The 25330-nt window shown below is 39.3% G+C and overlaps 1 protein-coding gene across 1 annotated transcript in view; it reads left to right on the forward strand.

Moving 5' to 3' along the window:
* The window catches only part of Mtl (Rac family small GTPase Mtl), an 82188-nt gene that overhangs the window by 47370 nt on the left and 9488 nt on the right, over positions 1–25330 (forward strand). The window contains exons 4-6 of the mRNA XM_067154038.2: positions 3624–3741; positions 3884–4044; positions 24673–24778. Of these exons, the coding sequence (XP_067010139.1) occupies positions 3624–3741; positions 3884–4044; positions 24673–24750 (357 nt within the window). The 3' untranslated portion in view covers positions 24751–24778. The remainder of the gene's footprint in view (positions 1–3623; positions 3742–3883; positions 4045–24672; positions 24779–25330) is intronic.

Here is a 25330-nt window from a genome sequence, read left to right on the forward strand (position 1 = left end):
AAGGATCTTCTAAATTCCAATTATTACGACTCTAACTTCTTAAGTGTTTGATTCATATGTCCACATGAAAGGAATTCAACTCCTTTACACTCCCGCCCCCCAAGATGGTTTTCCCCCAAAACGCGTTTTTCTTTGTTTTTAAAGGAGATCCTAATACGAATTTTCACGTCTGTAACAACTTTAGTTTCTATTAGATGTATGTATTCTCATACAATTAAGTCAATTAATTTTTCAATTCCTTCACACCCCCCACTTCATTGGATTTTCCGAGAATACGTGTTTCTTTCCTTTTAAAACAGATTGCAAATAAAAAATTTCACGTCTGTAACATCTTCATTTTTGAGATATCAGTAGCCTAATTAAAAGAATTCAACACCATTTTCAGTTACTTTTACCCCCCCTCCACCAAAGTGGTATTTCCGAAAACTAAAAATACACGTTTCTTTATGTTTAATAGAGATAAAAAGTACCAGTTTTCACTTCTGTAACATGTTAAGTTGTTTTAGATATACCGTAAAAGTTCTCATTTTAAAATTTCACCCCTTTTGAGTTCCCCTTAAGTGGAGTTTCCAAAAACAAATCACGTATGTTTCTTTACATTTACAGGAGATTCCAAACACCCACTTTTTACGTCTGTTACATTTTACGTTTCCAAGCTATTCTGAAGATATAGTCTTTCAAAAAATTCACCCCAATTTGTCACTCCTGTTTAACCGCCATTAATTGGATTTTCCAAAAACTAAAAAATACATGTTTCTTTATTTTTAAAGGAGATCCCTTATACAAATTTTCAGTTCTGTAATATCTTCCGTTTCTGAGATATATGTATCCTCATTAAAGGCATTCAACCCATTTTCACCCTTTTACACCCCTCCTATTGGGATTTACAGGAAACAAAAAAATACGCCTTCCTTTATTTTTAGAGGAGATTCTAACTACTAATTTTTACATCTGTAAATTTTAAAGTTTTAAGATGTAGACACACTCATTTTAAAAATCTCACCCCCCCATTTTCACCCCCCAATATTTGGATTTTCCAAAAACGAAAAAATACGTGTTCCTTTACTTTTAAAGTAGATCCCAAATACCAATTTTCAGGTCTATAATATCTTCAGGTTCTGAAATATAAGTAGCCTCATTAAAGGCATTCAACCCATTATTCACCCTTTTACACCCTTCCTATTGGGATTTTCCAAAAACAAAAGAATATGTGTTTCTTTATTTTTAAAGGAGATTTTAAATACCAATTTTTACATCTGTAAACTTTAAAAGTTTTGAGATATAGATGCACTCATTTTAAAAATGCACCCCCCTTTTCACCCCCCATTAATTGGATTTTCCAAAAACAAAAAATATGTGTTTCTTTATTTTTAAAAGAGATCAAAAGTACCAATTTTCAGGTCTGTAATATCTTCAGTTTCTGTATATAGGTACTAGTATCCTGATTAAAGGCATTCAACCCCTTTTTCACTGTTTTTTACCCCTCCTATTGGAATTTTCTGAAAATAAAAGAATACGTGTTTCCTTATTTTTAAAGAAGATTCTAAATACCAATTTTTACATCTGTAAACTTTTAAAGTTCTGAGATATTGATACACTCATTTTTAAATTTCAACCCCCTTTTCAGCCCCTTAGCGAAGGAATATCCAAAAATCCTCTCTTAGCGAGCACCTACATCTTAATATGAATCTATGTCCAAAATTTCATTTCTTTATGTCCAGTAGTTTTGGCTCGGCGATGATGAATCAGTCAGTCAGTCAGTCAGTCAGGACAAGTACACAAATTAAAGGTAAGTAAAATGGGAATGGTCATTATTCTATGAGGTGTACACCTTAATATTTCTAATTAAAAGGTTAATTTGTTAAAAGAAATTTTGTTCTTGTAATATATAATTAGGGCCTATAGTGAAATTTGATTGTAGGCTTAAATCTGTAATATTTTAACTTTTTGACCAGTCAATTCATTGAAGTTATGTAGCCATGTTTGACACATTAAAAAGGTAAACAAACATTTAGTCGAATGGTGTTCCACATAAAATATGTACAATAAAATTTGATTGGAGCTTCAACTTGGACTTAAGAATGGAAGAATTATATTAATGTTCAATGCAAGCAGAAATAGATGAGTTAAATTTTTCACTATGTATTGATGTTGATAGTTAGATCCATTGAACAGTTCAATATGTCGATTTGTATTCTGGAATGGTTTACATTATTTTGAGGAATAGTAATTGAGGTTCTTGCTAAGGTGGTACTTGAAGATCTTGTGTTGTAAGTTGTGAATACATAAATGATTTGGAAAGATCCTGATCCAAGTCGGAACCTCAGGTGCCAAGTTGGTAGTAGATGTATCGGAGTATTCACAACTTACAACACAAGATCTTCAAGTACCACCTTAGCAAGAACCTCAATTACTATTCCTCAAAATAATGTAAACCATTCCAGAATACAAATCGACATATTGAACTGTTCAATGGATCTAACTATCAACATCAATACATAGTGAAAAAATTAACTCATCTATTTCTGCTTGCATTGAACATTAATATAATTCTTCCATTCTTAAGTCCAAGTTGAAGCTCCAATCGAATTTTATTGTACATATTTTATGTGGAACACCATTCGACTAAATGTTTGTTTACCTTTTTAATGTGTCAAACATGGCTACATAACTTCAATGAATTGACTGGTCAAAAAGTTAAAATATTACAGATTTAAGCCTACAATCAAATTTCACTATAGGCCCTAATTATATATTACAAGAACAAAATTTCTTTTAACAAATTAACCTTTTAATTAGAAATATTAAGGTGTACACCTCATAGAATAATGACCATTCCCATTTTACTTACCTTTTATTTGTGTATATATATATATATATATTATTTATTTATTATTATTTACATATTTTACGCCCACATTGGAGCACTGAAATCAATACATTTGAGTTAATTTCTTCTTCTTCTTCTCCCAGAACTTTTTCATCCTCTCCGACCTGGAAGCCCTTTGTGTGTCCGATATAGTATATTGTTTCCGTTCAACTGCTTTTAGTTTGAGACTTATATATATATATATATATATATATTCCTTCAGGCTAGCAACCCGTCGGAAGGACATTTGATTGCTTTCAAGTCTTGCAAAAAGTAAAATGCAAGACCGTAACGGGTCACATGGCCCAATACTTGGAAGGATGATGATGATATATATATATATATATATATATATATATATATATATATATATATATACTATTTTAATCATATAATGTATATTTTTAATCCACCATTGTAATCACACCATAAGAATCATGATCTATACTTGTCTTTGTTTAATTATTCTCGGCTGATGATGACAGGGAATCTGTCGAAACCGGTACCGAATGTAGCCTACAAAAGTTGTGATGTTTTTACTGTAATGTAAAACTTATGCCCTACACTCAGCATTGGGAGTAGGCTAGAAATAAAGCACGCTGTGGGTGCAGCCTGGAGTTTATACACTTACTAAAACTCGTTTTTCATGTTTCAGTTATTAATAATGTATAGCTGTGAAGACTGGGATTAGACAATATTGCCGTCAGTTCTTTTTCTGTTAACAACCACTGATGTTTATTTGTTCTTTTTGCAGACCGATGTGTTTTTAATCTGCTTCAGTGTAACAAGTCCATCGTCTTTCGAGAATGTTACTTCGAAATGGTATCCTGAAATAAAACATCATTGTCCAGATGCACCTATGATATTAGTTGGTATGTAGATTTCCCCCACTTCATTGCATATATAATTAGAATTTCATCATAATATTTTTGTAACAAGAAATTTTATATTTTCTGAAGGTAAGAATATATTGGAGAATGGAATGTGAATGTATTTGTAATAATTTTGTTTTAGGCACTAAGATTGATCTTCGTGATGATCGTGAAACATTAACAGCTCTTGCGGAACAAGGCTTATCTCCTATCAAGCGAGAGCAGGGACAAAAATTGGCCAATAAAATCCGTGCTGTCAAATACATGGAGTGCTCTGCCCTTACACAAAGGGGATTGAAGCAGGTTAGATTTAAAAAATAAATTTGTATGTACCAAGTTGTCTAAAATTGAAACTTCTGTAGAAATTCCTGTGGGAAGGTAGCTTTTAATAGCCGTAACATTCACAGTTGAGACTACAGTAGAACCCCTAAATAATGATTTTGCAGGGGCGTGATATTTAAAAGGGGGTTTACCTTAAATCGAGGTTTCAGTAGAAAGCACACCTTTTCCAGGGGATCTTAGCCTGTTTTTACATACCGTATAATCCCGAATACCACCGAATAAGACCAGCACCCTAAATTTGAAACGGCAAAATACGGGAAAAAAATTTTAAAATCCAATATCTTACATACCTATTTAATTTTCTTCAAATATACCACAAATATAAATTCAAACAGCTTACAATTAAGAAAATAATCACAAAAAAAGGTGAATAAAATTGGTCCAATGCACAGATCATTCACAATTCACCGTCGTCATCTGACGTTTCCCCATAGGAACTTTGGTCGCCGGCATCTTTCCACAAATATTTGTCCTCATTACCATCCACTGAATTTGAAATTCCACATTTCTTAAAACTTTTGGACACTAGATTGTTGGGAATGCACGCCTATGCAGTCTTGATCCAGCTACATATTAGTCCCACATCGGGCCTCTTCACTCATCCGGTTGGTGTTAACACGTGATCACCATGTGACATCCATTCAGTGTACAACTGTTTCATTGCAGTTTTGAAAGGCCGGTGTACGCACACATCCAACGGCTGTAGAATAGAAGTGAATCCTCCAGGAATTGTCGCAAGATCGGTTTTTCCTTTTCTCATCATATCTTTTATGGCGTCAATTGTATATCCTCGGTAACTGTCCATCGCAAGCATGTTTCATTTTTGTAACAAAGCTCCTGGGTGACGTTGCCAACTAACGCACTGTCCATCCAGCCGGACTCGTGTTCTAACAGTAACACCGGACAACAAGTTTCCTTTCAGAAGTGTTTTCCTTTTCAAAACCACATATGGAGGGAGTTTGGTTCCATTCGCCAATATGCACCACATTACCGTGCATCGTTATTTTTCGTTACCACCTGTTCGCTATTAATTCACACCAAATCCACCATCCCACCCCTAGAAGTACATTTACTTTTATAACCTAATTAGGATTACACGCCATTTTCATTTCTGAAGTAGCTACTTGTAAATGTGATCTCCTTCCCGTGAAGAAAGTTAATCATAATCCGTTACCAACCGCAGCACAATAAAAGCGCCAATCATGTTTCCTCACGAAACTAGAGGCCTAGGGCCACTTCGCGGCTTCTAACCGTCCAGCCAGTGGTATGGTCCAGATCCTATCCTAACCGTCCACATGGCAAGAATCTTGTCCAGATCCTATCCTAACTGTCTGCACGGCAAGAATCTTGTCCAGAGCCTATTCTAACCGTGTGTAACAATAATCACCACCACCAGGTATCGAAGCATAGTACCTAAGTACAGACGTTGACAGCACTGAGCACTGCTGGAGAACATCTTTTCCGAGAAGGCCGCGAGCGAGTAAACAAACGACAGTCGTTACGCGTGTGTGAAAGTCTTGGCCCACGGACTACACTAATGATACCTGTTCTGATGGTTACACTTTAGAACCCTTCGTATCCACTGTATTTTTCAATGGCATTTCAAAATAGACAGGTGTCTGGTCAGCATTCCCAATGTGCGACAGCAAATAAGAATTTTGCTTCCTCAAATGAATAATGTGACGCTGAAAAGCCGTTAATTTTTCTTCATACGCCCCAGAGAGACGTAAGTCTCCGAATGCACAATCCCATTCTCCGATAAAAGTTTCAGATCCATCCGTGGCTTGTAGTAAAACCCTGTGTTTTGAGTTTGAGATCTCTAGTGTTTTCAGTTGACACATTTCACTAGAAACACCATATACTAACTCACGTTTTTCTATCACAAATTTGTGGAGACGTTCTTCAATTTCCAGAAGCACTGCACTCCGCCCACGGAATGCTCTGCGATTGCCGTTACTTTTTAGAAGTTATTCCTTCTTCTTCCGCCAATCACGAATACACGATTCATCAACATTGTACTTTTTGCCAACGGCACGATTTCCATATATTTCAGCTTCGCTTACAACTTCCAACAGTCTTGACTCTCGCAAAGTACGATATCCCGCGAGATCAGCTATTTGTGCACCCAGCCTGCCAGGAACACTTGTGAAACAAATTACGATCGAGCATCCACAGCAGAGGCTTTCATATTTACTGCATATTTACCCATATTCTTTGATTTACCGTATTTCATTACCTTACATTTTGCGTTTACATGCCACTGTAACCGTATTGAGAAAAATTGATCTTGTTTTCTAGAACGCAACTAAAATACAATAAGACCTGAATGCCCGTTTACATGGGGTATATTGAGTACAGTAACCGTAATCAAATCTGTTTCAATACTCCATGTAAATGTAGTCAGTATTTACAAGAATGAAGAACTTTAATACGACTCGCACCCAAGATTTAGAACCAATATTTTTGGGGGGAAAAGTGCGGGTGGTATTCAGGATTATACGGTGTGTAGCCTACTATCATCTATTATAGCTTGCTATGGAGCGATCCTGTCAGTTCAGAGGTCTGTGTTCAAATCCCTCCTCTGGGGGAGTTTTTTCTTTGATTGGAATTCATGAGCCAGAACCCTTATATAGATAATTTTTTCATGAAAATGATCAATGTAAATAATAAAACAAATGTTTCTCAATTTAACATGCTTTTTCCTTAGAAAATTCAAGTGCTCCATTAATTTTGCCAGTGTAGTTGTACACCTCTTAAAACTTTGTCTCAAAACTTTATCTCCCTCTACGTCTCTCAGTTGGTTAAGAAATTTTTTCAATGTTATCAAGGAATATGTTCACTATTATTCCTGATAATGGTGAGCCCATGGTTAATCCTTCCTTTTGACAGAGTTTTGTTGGTGAATGCAAAACCCCTTCACTTTAAGGTGGTTCTTATAACATTATACATGATTTTCCATAAAAGTTGGGAAAGATACCAAAATAATACCAAATGGTCTGTTATTGGATATTATAAATTTTCCAGCTAACTCATTCCTGGTTGCCAGCGTTTCGCCCCAGTGTGCTAAGTTGGGCTCATCAGGTGGTAAATAGCACACCCACCATAACGCATAGCTAGTGCATACCATGGAGGCCACTGCGTAGGCTACTTGGAGCCACCGGTAATGCCAATGTACTATGAGAGACTTTGTCTCATTACCAAAAATTGATGCCTGCCTGGCCATCAGATGATATAGATATTGATTCCCATAGGGAACCTGAAGTATTTGTCCCGAATTAGTAAATTTATAATACAAATATAAATGGTCCGTTATTGGACATTATAAATTTTCCAGCTAACTCATTCCTGGTTGCCACGGTATGCAACAGCGATACATTTTGGTAGGTGTGCTATTTACCCGCTGATGAGCCCAACTTAGCACACTGGGGCGAAGACGCGAAAGTACACAACCTAACCTCTGAAATTAGTTATGCACACCGCTGTATCTTGAGAAGTACAAGTATCTCATTCTTATTATATTTCATTACATACAGTAGTATTAAAATTAAGCAATAGTTTACTTCAGCCTTTATTTTCAAGTAGTTAACAACTGCTGCCATTGCACTTATTGCGAAAACATATTCTCTCGATGTTTGTTTCTACCAGTCGTTGTGAGAAGAGCTCTGGCTCGCTCAAGCTCGATTCGCTCGTGCATTGCGAGGAACCTATACATAAGATTATCGATCAAATTCAATATAAATGCTGGAGTGGAGTGTATGTATATTGATAACAGATAAAAACTAACGCCCGAATTTGCCCGTAATAACGGATGAATCATTAAAAGTGTTATTGTAACCGAGGAATATTGCACAGAATATTATATGAAGTTTTGTAGGGCATAATAACATTGTCGTTTAAACGGGGGTTCCCTTCTACTGTATTACAGCGGCCGTGGTCAGATGTGCATCTGAGTCCGACATCTGACTTTAGCCCTAAGTGCCCGTGCTCTAAATTCCTTTTCTGCCTTGAATCATCCTTACCAAGCTTATGACGTCGTTTTCATAGGTTCTTAACCAAATAACCAAAACAAATAGAAATAAATATTTGAGAATTTTAAAATTTCCTTAATGCTAAATGCAGATTTTGCCTTATTGTGAATTACATTAAATCGAATATAACATTGCATTGCTCTTATGGAATGATTTTCGGGACTTGAAATTTATTCCGTTAAATGCTGGTTTACACAAAACCGGGGTTATACTGTACGTGAATTCTTACAAAACTCATGTTTTTTTCACATTGGAACAAATTTAACCCTCTTGGAGCCAGGAGCCGATCTGGTCGGCCGCTTACCATCAGCTGGAAGAGGCCAGAGCTCCGCCTCCACTCTACTACTATAAAGTGCCAGGCCTCTTTCAGTGGAAATACATGTATTTTAAAATTCACGTATATCTACCGGTGTATACCAAGTATCTGCATGAAATTTTCTACATATCAACTACATAGAATAAGCAACTGGTTTAGAGTGATATAAAGAGTCGAAAACGTTTTATTGTTGATTTATAGTTGTCGATAATGTTTATTTTTAGGAAGAGAAAAGCATTTTCGCAATTTCTCTCTCAATATCTACTTGGAAAAAATCATTTACGATACAAAAGAATGTACGTAATTATGTATAATGTATTTCTAAATACAATTCTATAGAATAACTAATTTGAACGAGAAAAATAAAAACATTAAAAATAAAAATTCTATCATATGTCACCAGTAAAAACGTGACAATATTACTCACCGATTAAATTCGCTTATATGTATCGATGTATGGCAAATACTGACAAGAGACTTTCTACGTGCGGACAACATAGTATAAAAATAATTTTGAAATATTTAAAAAATATAAAATAATAGTTGATATTATAGTTTTCGTTTTCAGCAAAATCATTTTCCCGTTTTAGGTTCTAGTATCTATTTGAAAAATAATTTTTCGATACAACAGAATATACGGAATTAAGGTTTCTATAACGCGCTAAAGCCCTGATTTGCTTTGGGCTACCAAGCGACCGCTGCTCAGTTCGGAGACCTACAGTTTACGAAGCGAAGCATGGTCAGTGAGATGAATCCTCTCTGTCATTTTTCTTGTTTTTCTAGACCGGGGCCCCCCCTCTCACCCTCAGATATCTCCTTTATTGCAATCACTTAAGGTCACTTAGATTGAGTGAACCTCATATTGACCCTCAAGACCTGGCAAATATTCTTGACCGGGCGGGAATCAAACCCATGACCTCCGGGTGAGAGGAAGGCACGCTACACTTGGCCCACGGGCACCGGCATTTACATAATGACAGAGGACTATATGCAACTACAAGGTTTAGCAGAGAGAAAAGTGAAAAGTAAATTGAAGTATGATATGGGCATGTTTAGGTCCAAGAAGTTCCTTTGAAGGAGACAGGAGGTTGAGGAATGTTGTCATGTTCATTGGGACAAATTTCCACAAAATGTTCTCCAGACACATCATCATCATCTGCTTTATCATTAGTTTCATCTACCACCATATTCACAGTAGCTTTAATGCTATTAGAAACAATTAAACGTCTCTTCTTTACCAGCGGTAATTCCGCAGGCGTGTCCGGTATAATTTCGTCGCTACTCTCTGAACTAAATTCACTATCGCTATCCAATATATCACCCGCGTTTACTTTGCATTGTTCCAAATACTGCATTAATTTATCGTCATCAATACCTGCTGAAAAATTATCACGTGAAGAACTTGCCATTCTGCTGTTACAAATTCACTCACTGCAAGGAGCAATCACTTACTGACCGGTTAGCGGTATTTGTAAACACAGGAAACGGCTCTTGTGAAAGCTATAACACCCTCTTAGAACTTCCAAAGCAAGGTCAGGCACACAATAACGTGTAGCCCCTTTACTACAGGTTGTAACAAAAGTATGCGCGTCGCTGTAGGTTGCCTCAAACTTATGTACATCACAGAATTTTAAGCTGGCTGATGTAATCGGCTCTGGCAACTTCCGTGTGGATTTTTAAAGGCCGACCAGATCGGCTTTGGCAATTTAAAGTGCGGGTGCTCGCACTACCGCCTGGCACCAAGAGAGTTAATGTGAACATTTGGGCATGTATTACACTGACCTGCGAATTCAAACTTTCCGATCATTGCATGAAGTTTACATAGTGATCTTTTATATTTCGGACATGCTGATTCCGGAACTGAAGTCAATTTTCTCCTGTCATATCAGGTTTTTGTGCAAATTCAAAATGAAAATTTGATAAATATGCAGCATGTGCACATGCAAGATTACTATTATCACATGTAAAGAATGCTTCTTTCTTATTATTTTCACCCATCTGAACACTCCTATCTTACACTGGTATACTTATGAACATAATATAAAGATATGTAGTGTATTGTGTTAACAGATGTGTAGAATAACACAGCCAAATGGACCAAAATTTACCACGCATTAAGCCTCATAATGTACTGAGAATGGTAAGTCTACGGTTTCAATTTTATAATGTCCTACCTTAGTATAAGAAACATCTTCGCCTTGCTTTTCATGTGTGAAAGTAGTTGGACCTGCCAGCATGTCTTTGTTCCATTTCCCTTGAAATCTGCATTCCATTTCCTGTAGATCCTGATGGAATCTTTCTCCTTGCTTTTCGCTCAGCATTCCTAGGCCCTCAGGGAAATAGTCCGGATGTGAATGTACCATGTGCACTTTCAAGCTCATTTTGCAGCCTAAATATTGAAAAGAAATTAGCAATCTATCCACCATTTGTTTGTAGTCTGAATCCTTTGTTTTTCCAAGAAAGTTTTTGACCACATTCCGGAATGCTATCCATGCCGATCGGTCTGCAGCGCACATATCTTCAAAATTAGCATCAGAAAGAACCTGTGAAAATACCCTCCCTGATTTTGGAATTACTGATGCCTGCTAATCAACAGGTACTGAAAGCATTCACCTTCATTGTTAAGGGCCTTAACGAATTGCTTCATAAGCCCTAGTTTGATATGAAGCGTAGGTAACAGTATTTTGCTCTTGTGAACAAGAGTTTCTTGTTTTAGGTTTTTTGACCCTACAATCCATTGTCTACACGGCCATTCCTTTTGAGTTCAGTTATGTAACCGTGCTAGACTGTCACACTCACACGGAAAGCAGGGGTGCTTTGTGTAACCTCCTTGTAAACCTAACAGAATACCTATCACTTTGAAATCACCACACACTTGCCACTTGTGTTCCTGGTACTTCAGTTTACACAACAGCATTTTGAGATTTCCATATGTTTCTTGCATAATAACCGAATGAGCAACGGGAATGGATGAAAGTTTGTTTTCATTGTGAAGAAGGACGCGCTTCAAACTACGCTTAGAGACGCTTTGAGGCGTCGATGAAAATTCTCCAGTCAATAGGGTCATACTGTGGTGCTCCTAGTTTTAAGATAACCTCCAGAATGTTGTTGCAGTAAACCAGTGTAAATTCTTGTTCTCGATGTCTATACCAAAAGTATGTTGTCTCTGGCGCGAACATATTCCTTTCACAAAGTCTAGACCCGAGTAATTCGGCAGATTCCTTTGTAAGGCCAAGATCTCGAATGAAGTCATTTAATCCACTTTGCTCAAACAGCCTTGGTTCTTTTTCAACACATTCAGGGGAGAAATCACAGTCAGTTAGTGCCCGCCATTTCTGCATCAGATTCAGAAGAGGGACGATCCTGTAAATGTTCTGGACACCATGGTACTGGTGTATCAGGGCAATGAGGAACGGGTAAAATTGCAGATCGAATATTGCTTGGATACACAATGTTACCTTTGTTGCTGCTGTTAAATCCCTTCACTTTCACAGAACAGAAATAGCAGTGAGTACTGTGGTCTGGGGGTTCTCGCCACACCATTGGAATACCGAATGGCAACGCAGTTCGCTTACCGTTCACCCATTGCCGTAACTGCTCTATACAGGTTCTACAAGCCTTATGTGGTGCCCACGGCTTGTCTTGGTCTCCAAGTTTCAAGCCAAAGTAGGCATAGTAGGCCTTTTTTTACAAACTCGGCTATACTGCGTCGCTGTCTCATCGGCATGAAACTTCTCCATACATAGCAGAATGTATCTGGATTGTTCTTGCAGTCACGTAATGGCATGTTGATAGATGTAAGTTCAATAAAAATATTAACACAGTACATCACTTACATATAGAACGCTTATGAAGACAAAAATCTCTTTTCACTAGCAAGCGAAACAAAACTCAGACTGTCGCAGACGAAGTGCGAGAGAATGACACCACTCAGCCAAAACAGTGCATTGCCGTCTATGTTGTACATAGTTGCCGGCGTGATAATACAGGACTACGAGATGGCTGGACGACGCTGAATTAATAAAATAATAAAATAAATTAATTAAAGAATATGGAAATCTAAATTAAAGCAACACTCTGCTTAACAACATAAGAAGTGCATTAGTGCACCTGATGAAATAAACGTAATATAGGATTTTTGAGAAAATTTTATGTGATGGGGAAAAATTAACATAAGATTCTGATTCAGGATGCAGAAGTCATCCTAAAAACTAATACAGGATGGCGGCAATGAAACCATTGCAGAACAGTGATTATCGGTGGCTGTTTGGTGGGCCCTATACTACTCCCTCCCCATTTAGATGGTGTCTCACCTGCCTAGTTTTCCTACAAAATGTATGGCCAGTTTATTTAGAAGAGGTTCCGCTTCTGATACTTAGAGCAGTATGGTTCCAACATGGCGGCACTCTGCCACATTTTGCTGTTCTTGTACCCCAGTATTTAAGCGCTTTGTTTCCCCACAGGTGGATTGGTCAGTATGGTCAGATTGCCTGGCCTCCTTCTTTTGCTAGATATAACCACCTCGATTTTTTCCTATTCTCTCTCTCTCCAGTCGTTTCACTCATGACTGAGTATCATGACCCAAGGACTTTGTTGTTTCTTTTATAAGCTGATACCATTCTGTACGTACTTGCGTTTTCCGGATAGTAATTCTCCATGGTAAATCCATGATCTCTCTTACTTGATCAACCCATCTTTTTGCAACCCGTCCTCGTGTCCTTGTGCCAGAAACTTTTCCTTGGACAATTAATTTTTCCAGGTTGTCATCCTCTCTTCTCATAATGTGACCAAAGAATTGCAGGATTCTTTGGTACACAACTTGGCATAAACTTTCTTGTATTCCAATTTCCCGGATGACAGAGTCATTTGTTCGCCTGGCTGTCCACGGTATTCGCAACATCCTTCTCCAGCACCAGATTTCAAAGGTGTTGATTCGGTTCCTGTCTTTAGCTTTTATGGTCGAAGTTTCGCATCCATACAGGAAGATCGAGAACACAAGCGAATGGACTAATCTTTTCATAGATTCATAGATATTGATTGCTCTATCTTGCCAGATCATCTTTAATTTTGCCATAGCTGTACGTCCTAGAATGATGCGACGTTTGATTTCTTTTTCACAGCTACTTTTGCCCTCGATTATTGAACCAAGATAAGGAAACTGACAGACTCTTTGGAGATTATTAAGGTGCTGTGGCAGCTGAATTTCTGCACCTTTGTTGACAATCATTAGTTTTGTCTTGTTCCAATTAATTTCCATGCCAAGTTTGTGACTTTCCTGTTGTACGCGATCCATTATCTCGACAAGCTCCTGTACACTGCTGGCTACAAGTGTGGTGTCGTCTGCAAGACGGAGGTTATTAATTCTCTTCCCACCAATCGAAAATCCTCCTTCCCAACTGTCGAGGGCATGCCTCATGATATATCCACCATAGATGTTAAACAATTGAGGTGATAAGATGCATCCTTGTCTCACACCTTTGGAGACTTTGAAACTTGATGATAGATCACCATCAACTCTGACTTTGGCGAAGTTGTTATCGTATAAGCCTTTTATAAGTGAAATGAGATGAGATGGAATTCCCATTTCCTCTAGAACACACCACAACTTTAGCCTCAAAACACAATCGAAGGCCTTTTGGTAGTCAATGAAGCACAGAAACAAAGGAATGTTGAATTCATGTGCCTTTTCAACCAACTGACATATATTTAGAATCTGTTCTCTAGTTCCTCTTCCCTTGACAAAGCCAGCCTGTTCTGACGGGAGCTGACATCTAATGTAAGGTTTCAAATGCTCATTTATGATGTGCAATAATATTTTACTTGCATGTGATATTAGTGAGATGGTTCAATAATTCCTGCAGTTCCTTGTTGATCCTTTTTTGCGAAGTGGAATGAAGATGAGCCAGTCTTGTGGCCATACACCACTGTCCCATATCTTGTTACAGATGAAGTGCATTAAATGTACCCCTTCTTCTCCCATTTCCTTAATCATTTCCCCAGTGATGCCATCACTTCCTGGTGCTTTATGATTCTTCAGGTGTTTAATTGCATCTTCTACTTCACTCCGCAATATTGAAGGCTCTGGTTCAGAGTTAGATTAATTAGGGTTGTAATTTTTGCAAACATTCCTGGTGGTTGCATCTGCATATAGATTTTCACAGTATCTTTTCCACCTTTCGGTGGCCAGTTGTTTCTCTCCAATGAGGGTACCATCTTCATCTTCCACAACCCATGAACGGGGCTTGAAGTCGCGGGTAATTTTCTTTACCTTCATAAAGAGATCACGAGGTTGACAGTGCTGCTTATGCAGTTCAATCTCTTCACAGATTTCATGAATCTGGTTTGCCTTATCAAGTCTGCACTGTTCCGAGATAGTGATGCGTACATTTTTAAATATTCATCAGTTTTATAATTGTTTCTTTTCAGCTGTTTCCTTTCCTCTATTAGGCTCAAAGTTTCTGCGCTTAACCATGGCTTCCTAGGAAATGAATTCTCCTCATGTATTTCCTTGCTTGCACTATTCATAGCAGTCTTCAAGTTGTTCCATACCGAATCTGCAGTGTCAGTGGGATTTATTCCTAATGATTGTAGTTTGGGATGAATAGCCTCGCCGAAGTTACATAGAGCTCTATCATTAACTTTCATTTCCTGTACATTTCATGTGGTTTTGAGTTTTAGTCGCATTCTCATGATGACGAGGATGTGGCCTGAACCACATTCAGCACCAGGGTAACTTCTGCTGTTTAAAACAGATGACTTTCAACGACTTCTGATCAGGATACGATCAATTTGATTTCGTACCCTGTCTCCAGGGGATATCCACGTATATCGGCGGCGAGGGTGATGTTGAAAGAGTGTATTGGTAACCATTTCCTTATCTATACAAAATTGCAGAAGACACTCTCCTCTATCATTTCTAGTCCCAAGCCCATATGGACCAACATGTACACTAAGGTAGTTATCGGATGACGTGTCACCAATCTTAGCATTGAAGTCACCTTGAATTATGAGAACTTCTCTTTGAGGAATGTTATCAATAAAGCATTCTAATTGACTGTAGAATTCGTCTATTTCATCTTCAGGGGCAGCAGATGTTGGTGCATACACCTGTACAATATTTAATTTACAAGGTGTTGAATTTATCTTGATGGAAATAATTCTATCATTAACTGGATAGTATCTAATGACTGCGCTACATAACTTCTGTGGAACGATGACTGCTACACCATTTCGACTTTGATGGCCGGAGAAATATACTGTGTTACCATTGGTAGTGGTGAAATGCCCAGCACCTTTCCAGTGTCTCTCACACAGTCCCAAGATCTTCACGCCATATAGTGTAATTTCTCTCTCAACAGTTGATAGTTTGCCAGTCTGTAGTAAACCCCTAGGTTCCACATAATATCTCTCTGCGAAGCAAACATCTTTGATTCAAGGCTACTCTCAACCCTGTGTCCCCCCCCCCCGGAGATCCGATTGGGGGACTTGAAACTCCGGAATTGTATTTAATAGTAGGTACGAACATTTAGAATTGGGCAAAGCCATTGGGTTGTCTTGGGAAATGTAATGAGGTGGGTTCCCGTGTCCTATTAGGGTACGTTAAAACAATTGTGTACACAACCTTTGTGAATTCAGATGAGGAACTTGTTACTAGAATAATTTTAGCTTTCGACAAAGTTGAAATGCAGTTAAGAAAAATTGCAGATTCAATGCCTGTGTTCCATGTCTGTATTCATGCTCTGGGAAAACATTTTGAGCCATTATTGTAAAATGTTTATTTGTTATTAAGCCTGTTTTTGTTCTGTTTTTTATTGTTATTGTAAAAGTGAGTTTATTTTTTACTTAATTTTTTTTTTTTTACAAGTTGCTTTACGTCGCATTGAAACAAATAGGTCTTATGGCGACGATGGAATAAGAAAGGGCTAGGAGTAAGAAGGAGGCAGCCATAGCCTTAAGGTATAGCCCCAGCATTTGCCTGGTGTGAAAAATGGGAAGCCATAGAAAACCATATCGGGACTTGCAGACTATGGGGTTCAAACCCACTATCTCCCATTGCAAGCTCTCAGCCTGCGCGCCCCTAAGTACATGGCCAACTCACTCGTTCTTTTTACTGAATAACTATGTTTACATGTTTAAAACTGTATGGGATAATAAAGGTTAGTTACCAGTTTCAATTGAAAATTATTACCTGAGATGGCTGTAATCCTTACTGACAGGCTCGCCTTACTTTCACCTCGTTCTGCATGTTCAGTCCATTCACTCCAATACAACTGCTGCATACACACGAATAAGTTTGAACACAGGGTTGCTAACCTCCATAACACAACTGTTCTGTGGTTCGATTCCAGAGACAGTCCAGTAATTCACACAGCCAAACATAGTGAACTACTTAAACACCAACAGCTCAATAGTGCTAACCAGCAGGACAATACTTCTCACGACGACCATTAACACTTTTCCATTTACACTCACGACAGCTGCTTCAGGCACTGACTCCATGGCAGTCCTCAGTCCACAGTAGCATAGAAACACATGTACACACACACAGTACTCTGAGGCAGTACTCTCCTCAGTACCCGATGATACTGTGACCTCAGCGGAGCATAGAAGACAACCAGCACTTCTGCTGTCAAGCTCCAATCGCTCATTTCATGCTGGTATACAGTACATACAGCACTCCAGCCAGTACACACACCGTACTATACTAAGATACTCTGGCACTGGTAGGACACTAGTGGCAGCCAACATTGCTGTCACCCCAGCCCGACCACCGAACTCTCAACACTGACTGCTAGTACACCCACCACACACTTAACCCTCCAGCGCTACAACTCCCCGTCGTTCGCGGTGGCTTTGTATTTATATCTTAATGCTGGGGTATTAGAATATTCAGTATTCGACTAGACGAAACATTCTCTTTGCACTTCCCAAAAAGCCTGCAGGAAAATCAAGCGAAGAGAACAATAAGCAGAAAGACCGGCTATGGCCACAGACTGGGCAGTCCCAATTGACTGGCTAGTTTCTTCCAGAAAGTACCGAACGGAGCTACGACAGGTCTGGCATGTAATATTGCCCCCCTTTGATAGGTGATTGACCCATTCGGTTATCTTCTCGGCTGTTCCTCAGTATGGCACGAGTCGATCCAGATTTACCACCTTCATTTTGCATCTTACCCTTTGTTATACTCAATGGATGACTTCATTTAATCCCATTAGAATGCAATAAGAGTCTTTCCATATCCTCTGGAGTTCAAGAGACAAGCCTCCCTTCCTTACGATATTATACAGCCACCCTATGTCATTCTCCCAATTTTCAGTGGTGTTCGCTCGTTGTACACTAAGAAATAATACGCGCTGCTGGCAACCACACACAAGCCAAACTTCACTAATTGATGTGAGTGAGAGAATGGCTCGTCGGCTGCACCTGACATTTATCTCACTTGACTTCCGGACCTATCAGTGTTGCAATAAATTTGCTTTAATGCACTTCCGAATGGAACTAGAACTTAAATTTTCGGTATTTATTTCTTAAACCTAAAACAGTATGACTATAGATGCACGAGAGATGAATAGTCTATAGTACACAATATACATAAAAACGTTAATATGTGCATGTGGTGTGTCACCTAGTGTCTCTGTTCTAGACAGTGACGTGCAGATCGTCTGGTCTCACTTTCAGACCCAGGCATATCGATCAGTTTGGGCTTGGTGGTTTTCAGGTCGGTCGAACGCTAAATCCCCTGGAAGGGGCGACGAGGCGACAAGGGGCCCCACCGGCTCTGAACTTTGGAGCGTGGGTTGGCGACCACGAGCTCCTTAGCTGAGTCCTGGCATTGCTTCCACTTGTGCTAGGTTCCTCACTTTCATCTATCCTTTCCGACCTCTCTTGGTCAACTCTTGTTCTTTTCCGACACCGACACTATTAGGTTTGCGAGGGCTAGGGAGTCTTTCATTTTCATGCCGTTCGTGGCCCTTGTCTTCCTTTGGCCGATGTCTTCATTTTTCGAAGTGTCGGATCCCTTCCATTTTTTCCCTCTGATTAGTGTTATATAAAGGATGGTTGCCTAGTTGTACTTCTCTTAAAACAATAATCACCACCACCACCACCCTGGAAGGCACAGCTCTCTTTCAGTTGACATCCTCGCTGGTGCAGATCCATGGCCTCGTGCACTGCAGACTGTTAAGTGGGGGCGGGGGGGAAGCATTTCCATCCAGGTGTCACGGCTTCAGTTTCTTTTGAACACCACTGTGGTCTTCAGCAGAGAACTTCGTACTCGGCCTCCCTCCTGGAACATGCTTTGTTTTGCGGAGACTCTCGTTGATTTTTATCTGTCTGTCATCCATCTTCTGGCTGTCCTCTGTCTTCTTCTGGCCTTTTTCCATCTTCTTCTCCATCATCTTCTGGCCTTCTTCAGTCTTCTGCATTATCTTCTGATCTTCCTTAGTCTTCTTTTGACTTTCATCTTCATTTTCATGTGGCTTCTGGTCTCAATTAGCATGCAGAAACACTGCAAGAAACAAAACTGAACGATTTGGTGTGTGCACTCACTATGCACAGATGTTCCAGAATACTTCCAACAGCTGTCGAAACCTGCAGTATCTGGTCTGCTGATTTGTGCCAATTACACATAGGGTCTATCCCACTTTCTGACACCTCTTTTATTACAAATTAAACACAGTTTGTTTTATTTCATTATGTTATGACCCAATATATGTACACACACAAGTCTGTTCAACCATGAATGACCTCACTCACTAATTGCTGCCTATTTACAAGTCTGTGTGGTCGTTACAGTAAGCAGTCCGGCTCGTTCGTTTCACCTGAGATGGCTATAATCTGCCTATTTATAAGTCTGTGTGGTCTTCACAGTAGGCAGTCTGGCTCGTTCGTATTACCTGAGATGGCTGTAATCCTTATTGATAGGCTCACCTTGCTTTCACTTCCTCCTGCAAGTCCAGTCACACCTTACAGCAACTGCATACATAACACACGATGTCTTTTCCCTTGGTTTGACTCCAGAGACAGTCCAGTAATTCACATAGTGAACAGCTCAACAGTACTAACCAGCAGGACAATACTCCTCACACCAACTACCAACACCACCGTTCCAATTACACTCACGACAGCTGCTCCCCACACTGACTCCATGGCAGTCCTCAGTTCACGGTAACACACACAGTACTCTGAGGCAGGACTCTCTTCAGTACATGAAGATACTCGGACTCCGGCGGGGCACAGACGACAACCAGCACTCCAGTCAGTACTCCAAAGTAGTACACACACTGTACAACGCTCAGATACTCTGACACTGGTGGGACACTGGCAGCAACCAACATAACTGTCACCCCAGCCTGACTACTGAACAACACTGACTGGTGGAACACCTGCCACACACTCGACCCTCCAACATAACTCCCCTTCATACGCGGCGGCCTTGTATTTATATCTCGTTAATGGGTTACCAGGAATATTCAGGACTCAGCTAGAGACAAAACATTCTCGTTGCACTTCCCAAAATGTGTGCTGGAAAACCAGACAGACACAATGCACGGAAAGACCGGCCATGGCCTTAGGCTGGGAGGTCCCAGTTGACTCGCTTTTTCCTTCCAGGAAGTGCTGAAGGGAGCTAGAACAGGCCTGACACGTAACGATATGTTTAAAACTAGATTGAATCATTGGCTGTTGAACATCCTTTTTATTCATCAAAAGGAGTTCTTTGATATGGATGTAATCAGTATGTAATTGCAGAATACTGCAAATATGATGTACCAAAGTTGTAATTCATAATCATCATCATTTCCCCTTATCCAACTCCTGCATTGTTGGGGCATTTAAAGCACTTCTCCATCTTCCTCTTTCCTTCCACCATTCCTCTTCCACGATCTTGTCCCAGTCTAAATTTCTTCTTCTTATGCTGCTCTTCACTGATTCGATCCACTTTGTTCTAGGTCTTCCGCTTGCTCTCTTGCCCTTGCACTTTGCCTCCAGCATCGGTCTTGGAATTCTGTTCTCCTCCATCCTCTTTACATGTCCAAACCACCATAGTTTATTCTTTCCAGCTCTTTCATTTAGCTTTCCTATCCCGACTTCCTTCTTAACATCTTCATTTATTCTTTCCTTGTCTTTCCTATCATACTTCTGAGGAATTTCATCTCACTTGCTTGAATTGTACTCTCTTGCCTGCTAATCAAAGTCCAAGTCTCAGCTGCATAATTTAGTATGGGTACATAGTACATTTTGTACATTATCTCTTTACTTTTACTTGGTACTTCTTTGCTCAAAACAAGTTTTCTTACACTTTGGTAGAATGCATTACTCTGCTGTACCCTCCTGTTAATCTCCATGTTCACCCTAGCATTTTGCATTAATTCACTTCCTACGTATTTAAAGCTCTCCACAATTTCCAGACTCTGACTTCCAATTTTCACAGTGCCCTATCTTTGTCTTTCCCCTCTCGACATTGCCATAGTCTTGCTTTTCTCTGTACTGATTTTTCATGCCATATTTCTCAATTTTTTCGTTCAGTACATCTAGTTGTTTTTGCACTTCTTTGCTGTTCTTTCTCCAGATCACATCATCTGCAAATAGCAGTATCTTCATCTCTTTATTTCTATAGGCTTCCTTTGTTTCCTTTACAATTTCGTCTCTTACCATAATAAACAAAAGAGGTGACAGCACACTCCCCTGTCTTAGTCCAGTCTTATTCCTAAACCATTCTGTCTTTCCAACTGGGGTCAGTACTCTACTAACACAGTTGTTGTACATTTCTTGCACCATTTCTAACATTTCTCTTAAGAGTCTCTTTTTAACCATGGTTTCCCAAATCTTCTCTCTGTGTACACTATCATATGCCTTTTCTCTATCTGTGAAAGTCATGACCAGATCCTTTCCATATTCCCAGTTCTTTTCCATCAGCTGTCTCATCTCATGCTAAAGATTGGGACCACTGTAGATCTTCCACTCCTGAAGCCATATTGTTCCTCTTGTAACTCTCCTTCAATCTTTCTTCTCATTCTTCTTTCTAATATCCTTTCCAGTATTTTAACTACCTGTGAGATATAAGTGTGATTCCTCCATAGTTACCACAAACTTTCTTGTCCCCTTTCTTAACCACTTGATGTACTTTGACAGGTCTCTCCGTCCTGGCTCTTGACCGCAGTCCGGTACTAAGACAGATCTCTCCGTCAGGACGTAATGTTAATTTCAGGACCCGCTCCAAGCTGGTTTCCTTTGTGAAAGGATATTAGTAAGGTAACCTCTTGACAGATGGAAGCAGTCTTATTCCATCGATGCATTTGATAAACACTTCTGTGCAATTATTCCGCGGAAAGAATAACCTGTATCTTAGCAAACTCATCGTAACCAAAATCATGGCTGCCTCCAAGTTGAGTGACGAAGTGATTATAAGGGAATTTTTAGAAGAGTGACATTGATATAGAAATAAGCGACGAAGAATTTAGTGGAAGTGAAAGTAGTGAAACTAGTTTGTGTGACAGTGATGTGAGTGCTGTTAGGGGTGAACAAAGTGCTGTTTTGCCGTCAAATGTGTCTCTGAATTTTAGGCCTACATCTGATGTCACACCAGCGGCTTCTAATAATCTTTTACACGATAGGGAATGGAACTGGAAGCACGTAAGTAATATTCCAGAGTATCATTCATGCATCGCATTTGGTGAAATAAACGAACTGCAAGTTGTGAACGAATTTCTAACAGCAGACTTTTGGGAACATCTAACAAAAGAGACAAATGCTTATGCAAGTAAATGTCTTGTATCAGCTGCCGAGGATATAAATAGGGTAATGTCGTATGAAAAGGAACACTGGTTTCCAGTATCTCTGGATGAAATGTAGGCCCATTTTGCTCTGTGTATCCTAACATCACAAAATAAGAAGCCCTCACTCCAAGACAATTGGTCTAAGCGCAGGGTTATGGAGACTCCAATTTTTGGAGAAACCATGCCTTTCAAGAAGTTCAAATCTATGAATAAATTCCTCCACTTATATAATGATGCCCCTGAAGCTGCTGGTGATAAACTTAGGAAAGTAAGGCTTGTGCTTGATTTACTTTTAGATAGATTTCAAAAGGTCTATGTGCTTGGACAAAAAGTATCTATAGATGAAAGTCTGATGAGGTTCAAGGGTAGGCTTTCATACGTACAATATAACCCATCAAAGAGAGCCAGGTTTGGCATCAAAATATACAAGGTGTGTGTATCTGATGATGGGTACTGTTGGAACTTCAGAATTTAAACTGGGAAGCAGAATGGCAGTGAAGTACCTACAGTGGAATTACTCTCACGTGAAACAGTAGTTAATGGAGATGTGTGGAGAGCTTTTGGGTTGCTGGAGAATGCTGTACATGGATAACTGGTACAGTTCACAAACATTATTCAGAAATCTACTGGACAATAAGACTTATGCTGTTGGTACAGTGAGACCAGATAGGAAGTTCATGTCCAAGGAACAGCAGCATAAAGCTGAAAAAGGGGGAACTCACCTTCGTTTCCAGTAATGAGGTTTTGGCTGTGAAATGGATGGACAAGAAGGTGGTGCACATGCTCTCTACACAACATGCAGGCCAGATTACCTTGAAGTGGTGAAGTACGATGGCAAGAAATAGTTCAGACCCAATCTTGTTTTTGACTACAACTGTGGAATGGGTGGTGTCGATTCTCATGACGAGAGACTCACATTCTCCTTCCTTGATGAGGCAGTATGTAAAAGGATACAAAAATATATACTTCTACATGCTAGACATGACATTTCTGAATTCCAGCATCATCGCCTCCTCAGTCCTGACAAGAAGCGAGTAGACTTTACCAGCTTTTGGATCAGTTTGGCCAAACAGCTGTTGGCAAGTGTCACCTTGCCTGACTATCCAAAACAAGGATGCCCAAGCCCTGGGGATACACCACTGTTCAGGGAAGGCACTGGGGACACTTTCCAACCAAAATACCCCCAACAACAAAGAAGTTTACCCCATCACAGAGATGCAAAGTCTGTGTGACAAGGGGTCTGAGTAAGGAATCTTCATTTGAATGCCACCAGTGCAAGGTGGTGCTCCACGTACATGACTGTTTTATGATCTACCATACACATAAAGACTTTACAAAGTACAACTGACAGTAGTTTGAATTTTCCTCTCATTAGGTTTTCTTTTTCAGTGTCAATGATAATATCATGTAAAGTAATGAAAGTTAATGGTACAACAAGGCATAAATTAGTTCAAGTAAATGGCATGTGAATGGTTTAAACACTGGTATTATCCCTTTTTTCCAGTCTTCTGGTACACGTGTGTGTTTCCACATACACTTTAGTAGTCAGTACAACCATTGCATACCAACAGGTCCAGCAGCCTTTATCATTTCCACACTGATTTCATCCATCCGTATTGCTTTTCCCATCTTCATCTTTTGTACTGCTAACTTCACCTCCCGCATTGTTACATCATCCTTTGTTGAGTTTTCACACTGTATTGTTTCTCTTTCCCCTGTATAGTTGTTTACATTCAATAGCTTATCAAAATACTCCTTCCATCAAAGTTGTAAGGTAAGGTAAGAGTTATTCTGCCCGAAGGCAGGTCCGAACCTCTGCAGAGGTGTTCCTGAGCCGGAGTTTACGTGTCGTAGGGTGGCCAGTTCGTTTCCACTCCTCCATTCCCTTACCCCCCAACCAACAGCACGTGGCAACCCATCCAACTCCTGACCACGCCCAATGTTGCTTAACTTCGGAGATCTCACGGGATCCAGTGTTTCAACACGGCTACGGCCATTGTCTGTTGCATATTCTATGCTAAATGACAGAATAATGATTGATTGATTGATTGATTGATTGATTGATTGATTGATTGATTGATCGATCAATCGATCATAAGATTCCAGGTTTAAAGTAACCTCTTCTGCTGACTTAACAGTGTTGACAATGTTTACAAGTTTTCCACAAACTCCTTCCTCCTCCATTTGATCCCTGCTCTGTCATTTATAGTCTGATTATCAACATTCATAACAATTCTGAAATTTGACAAACTCCTTTCTGAGTTCTGAAATACCCTGCAAGGTCTTCCTCAATTTACCTTTCAAGTTCTGTTCTTAGTATCAGCACAAATGACTATGATGTACTGGTGTTAGTCTCTTATGAACACTTCTCCGATTCTTTGTTCGTTTTAAAATTTATGAGAATATGAAGCTTGCTTTGTTTTACTTATACTGTAATTCTGTAATAGTGTTGTTGCACTCTTTCTCTTAGGTGTTCGACGAAGCTGTCCGTGCAGTTCTACGACCTGAGCCCCAGAAACGACGGCAAAGGAAATGCATCATGCTATAGACTTGTATGGAAGAGCCTGTTGATTAAGGTACTGTATCAAAATATAGTGCTGTACATTGGTTGTTATAGGGTGATGAACCTTTGTGAACTAAAAATTCACTGAAAATGATCAGTATAAAGCACTTAAATGTAAATGCCCTAAAATGTATAATTGTATAAAATAACTGTAAAATGGCCAGACTGCACTCTGATGGCTATTACAACCATTTTATAAGCTCTGTCAATTTCACTGCACAGTTACAATTTGTTTTGGATTTTTGTTTTGGTATCTTTGAAGAAATAATCCATCTCCAGTTAACTTGAAGGTTCACATAAGATTGATAGTGCAATGAATATTTAAGTTATAAATTGTATTCAAAACAGCAATCTGAAGCAAATTGAAATTTGTTGGGAAGGATGCATTTGTTTTGGATGGCACCTAGTTTTGAAGTCAGGAACGGAAGAAAAATATAGTTTTATATCACTTTCATCATTGAACTAAAAAAATCTGATACTAATATGCAACTTCATTTGCCAGCCAGGCCAAGTAGAGGTAACTTATTGTTCAAACTAAAGAGTTCTATAATTGTGATAGGTTGTT

The sequence above is a fragment of the Anabrus simplex genome, chromosome 1, assembly GCF_040414725.1.
Source record: "Anabrus simplex isolate iqAnaSimp1 chromosome 1, ASM4041472v1, whole genome shotgun sequence".
In the NCBI taxonomy this organism is placed as follows: domain Eukaryota; kingdom Metazoa; phylum Arthropoda; class Insecta; order Orthoptera; family Tettigoniidae; genus Anabrus; species Anabrus simplex.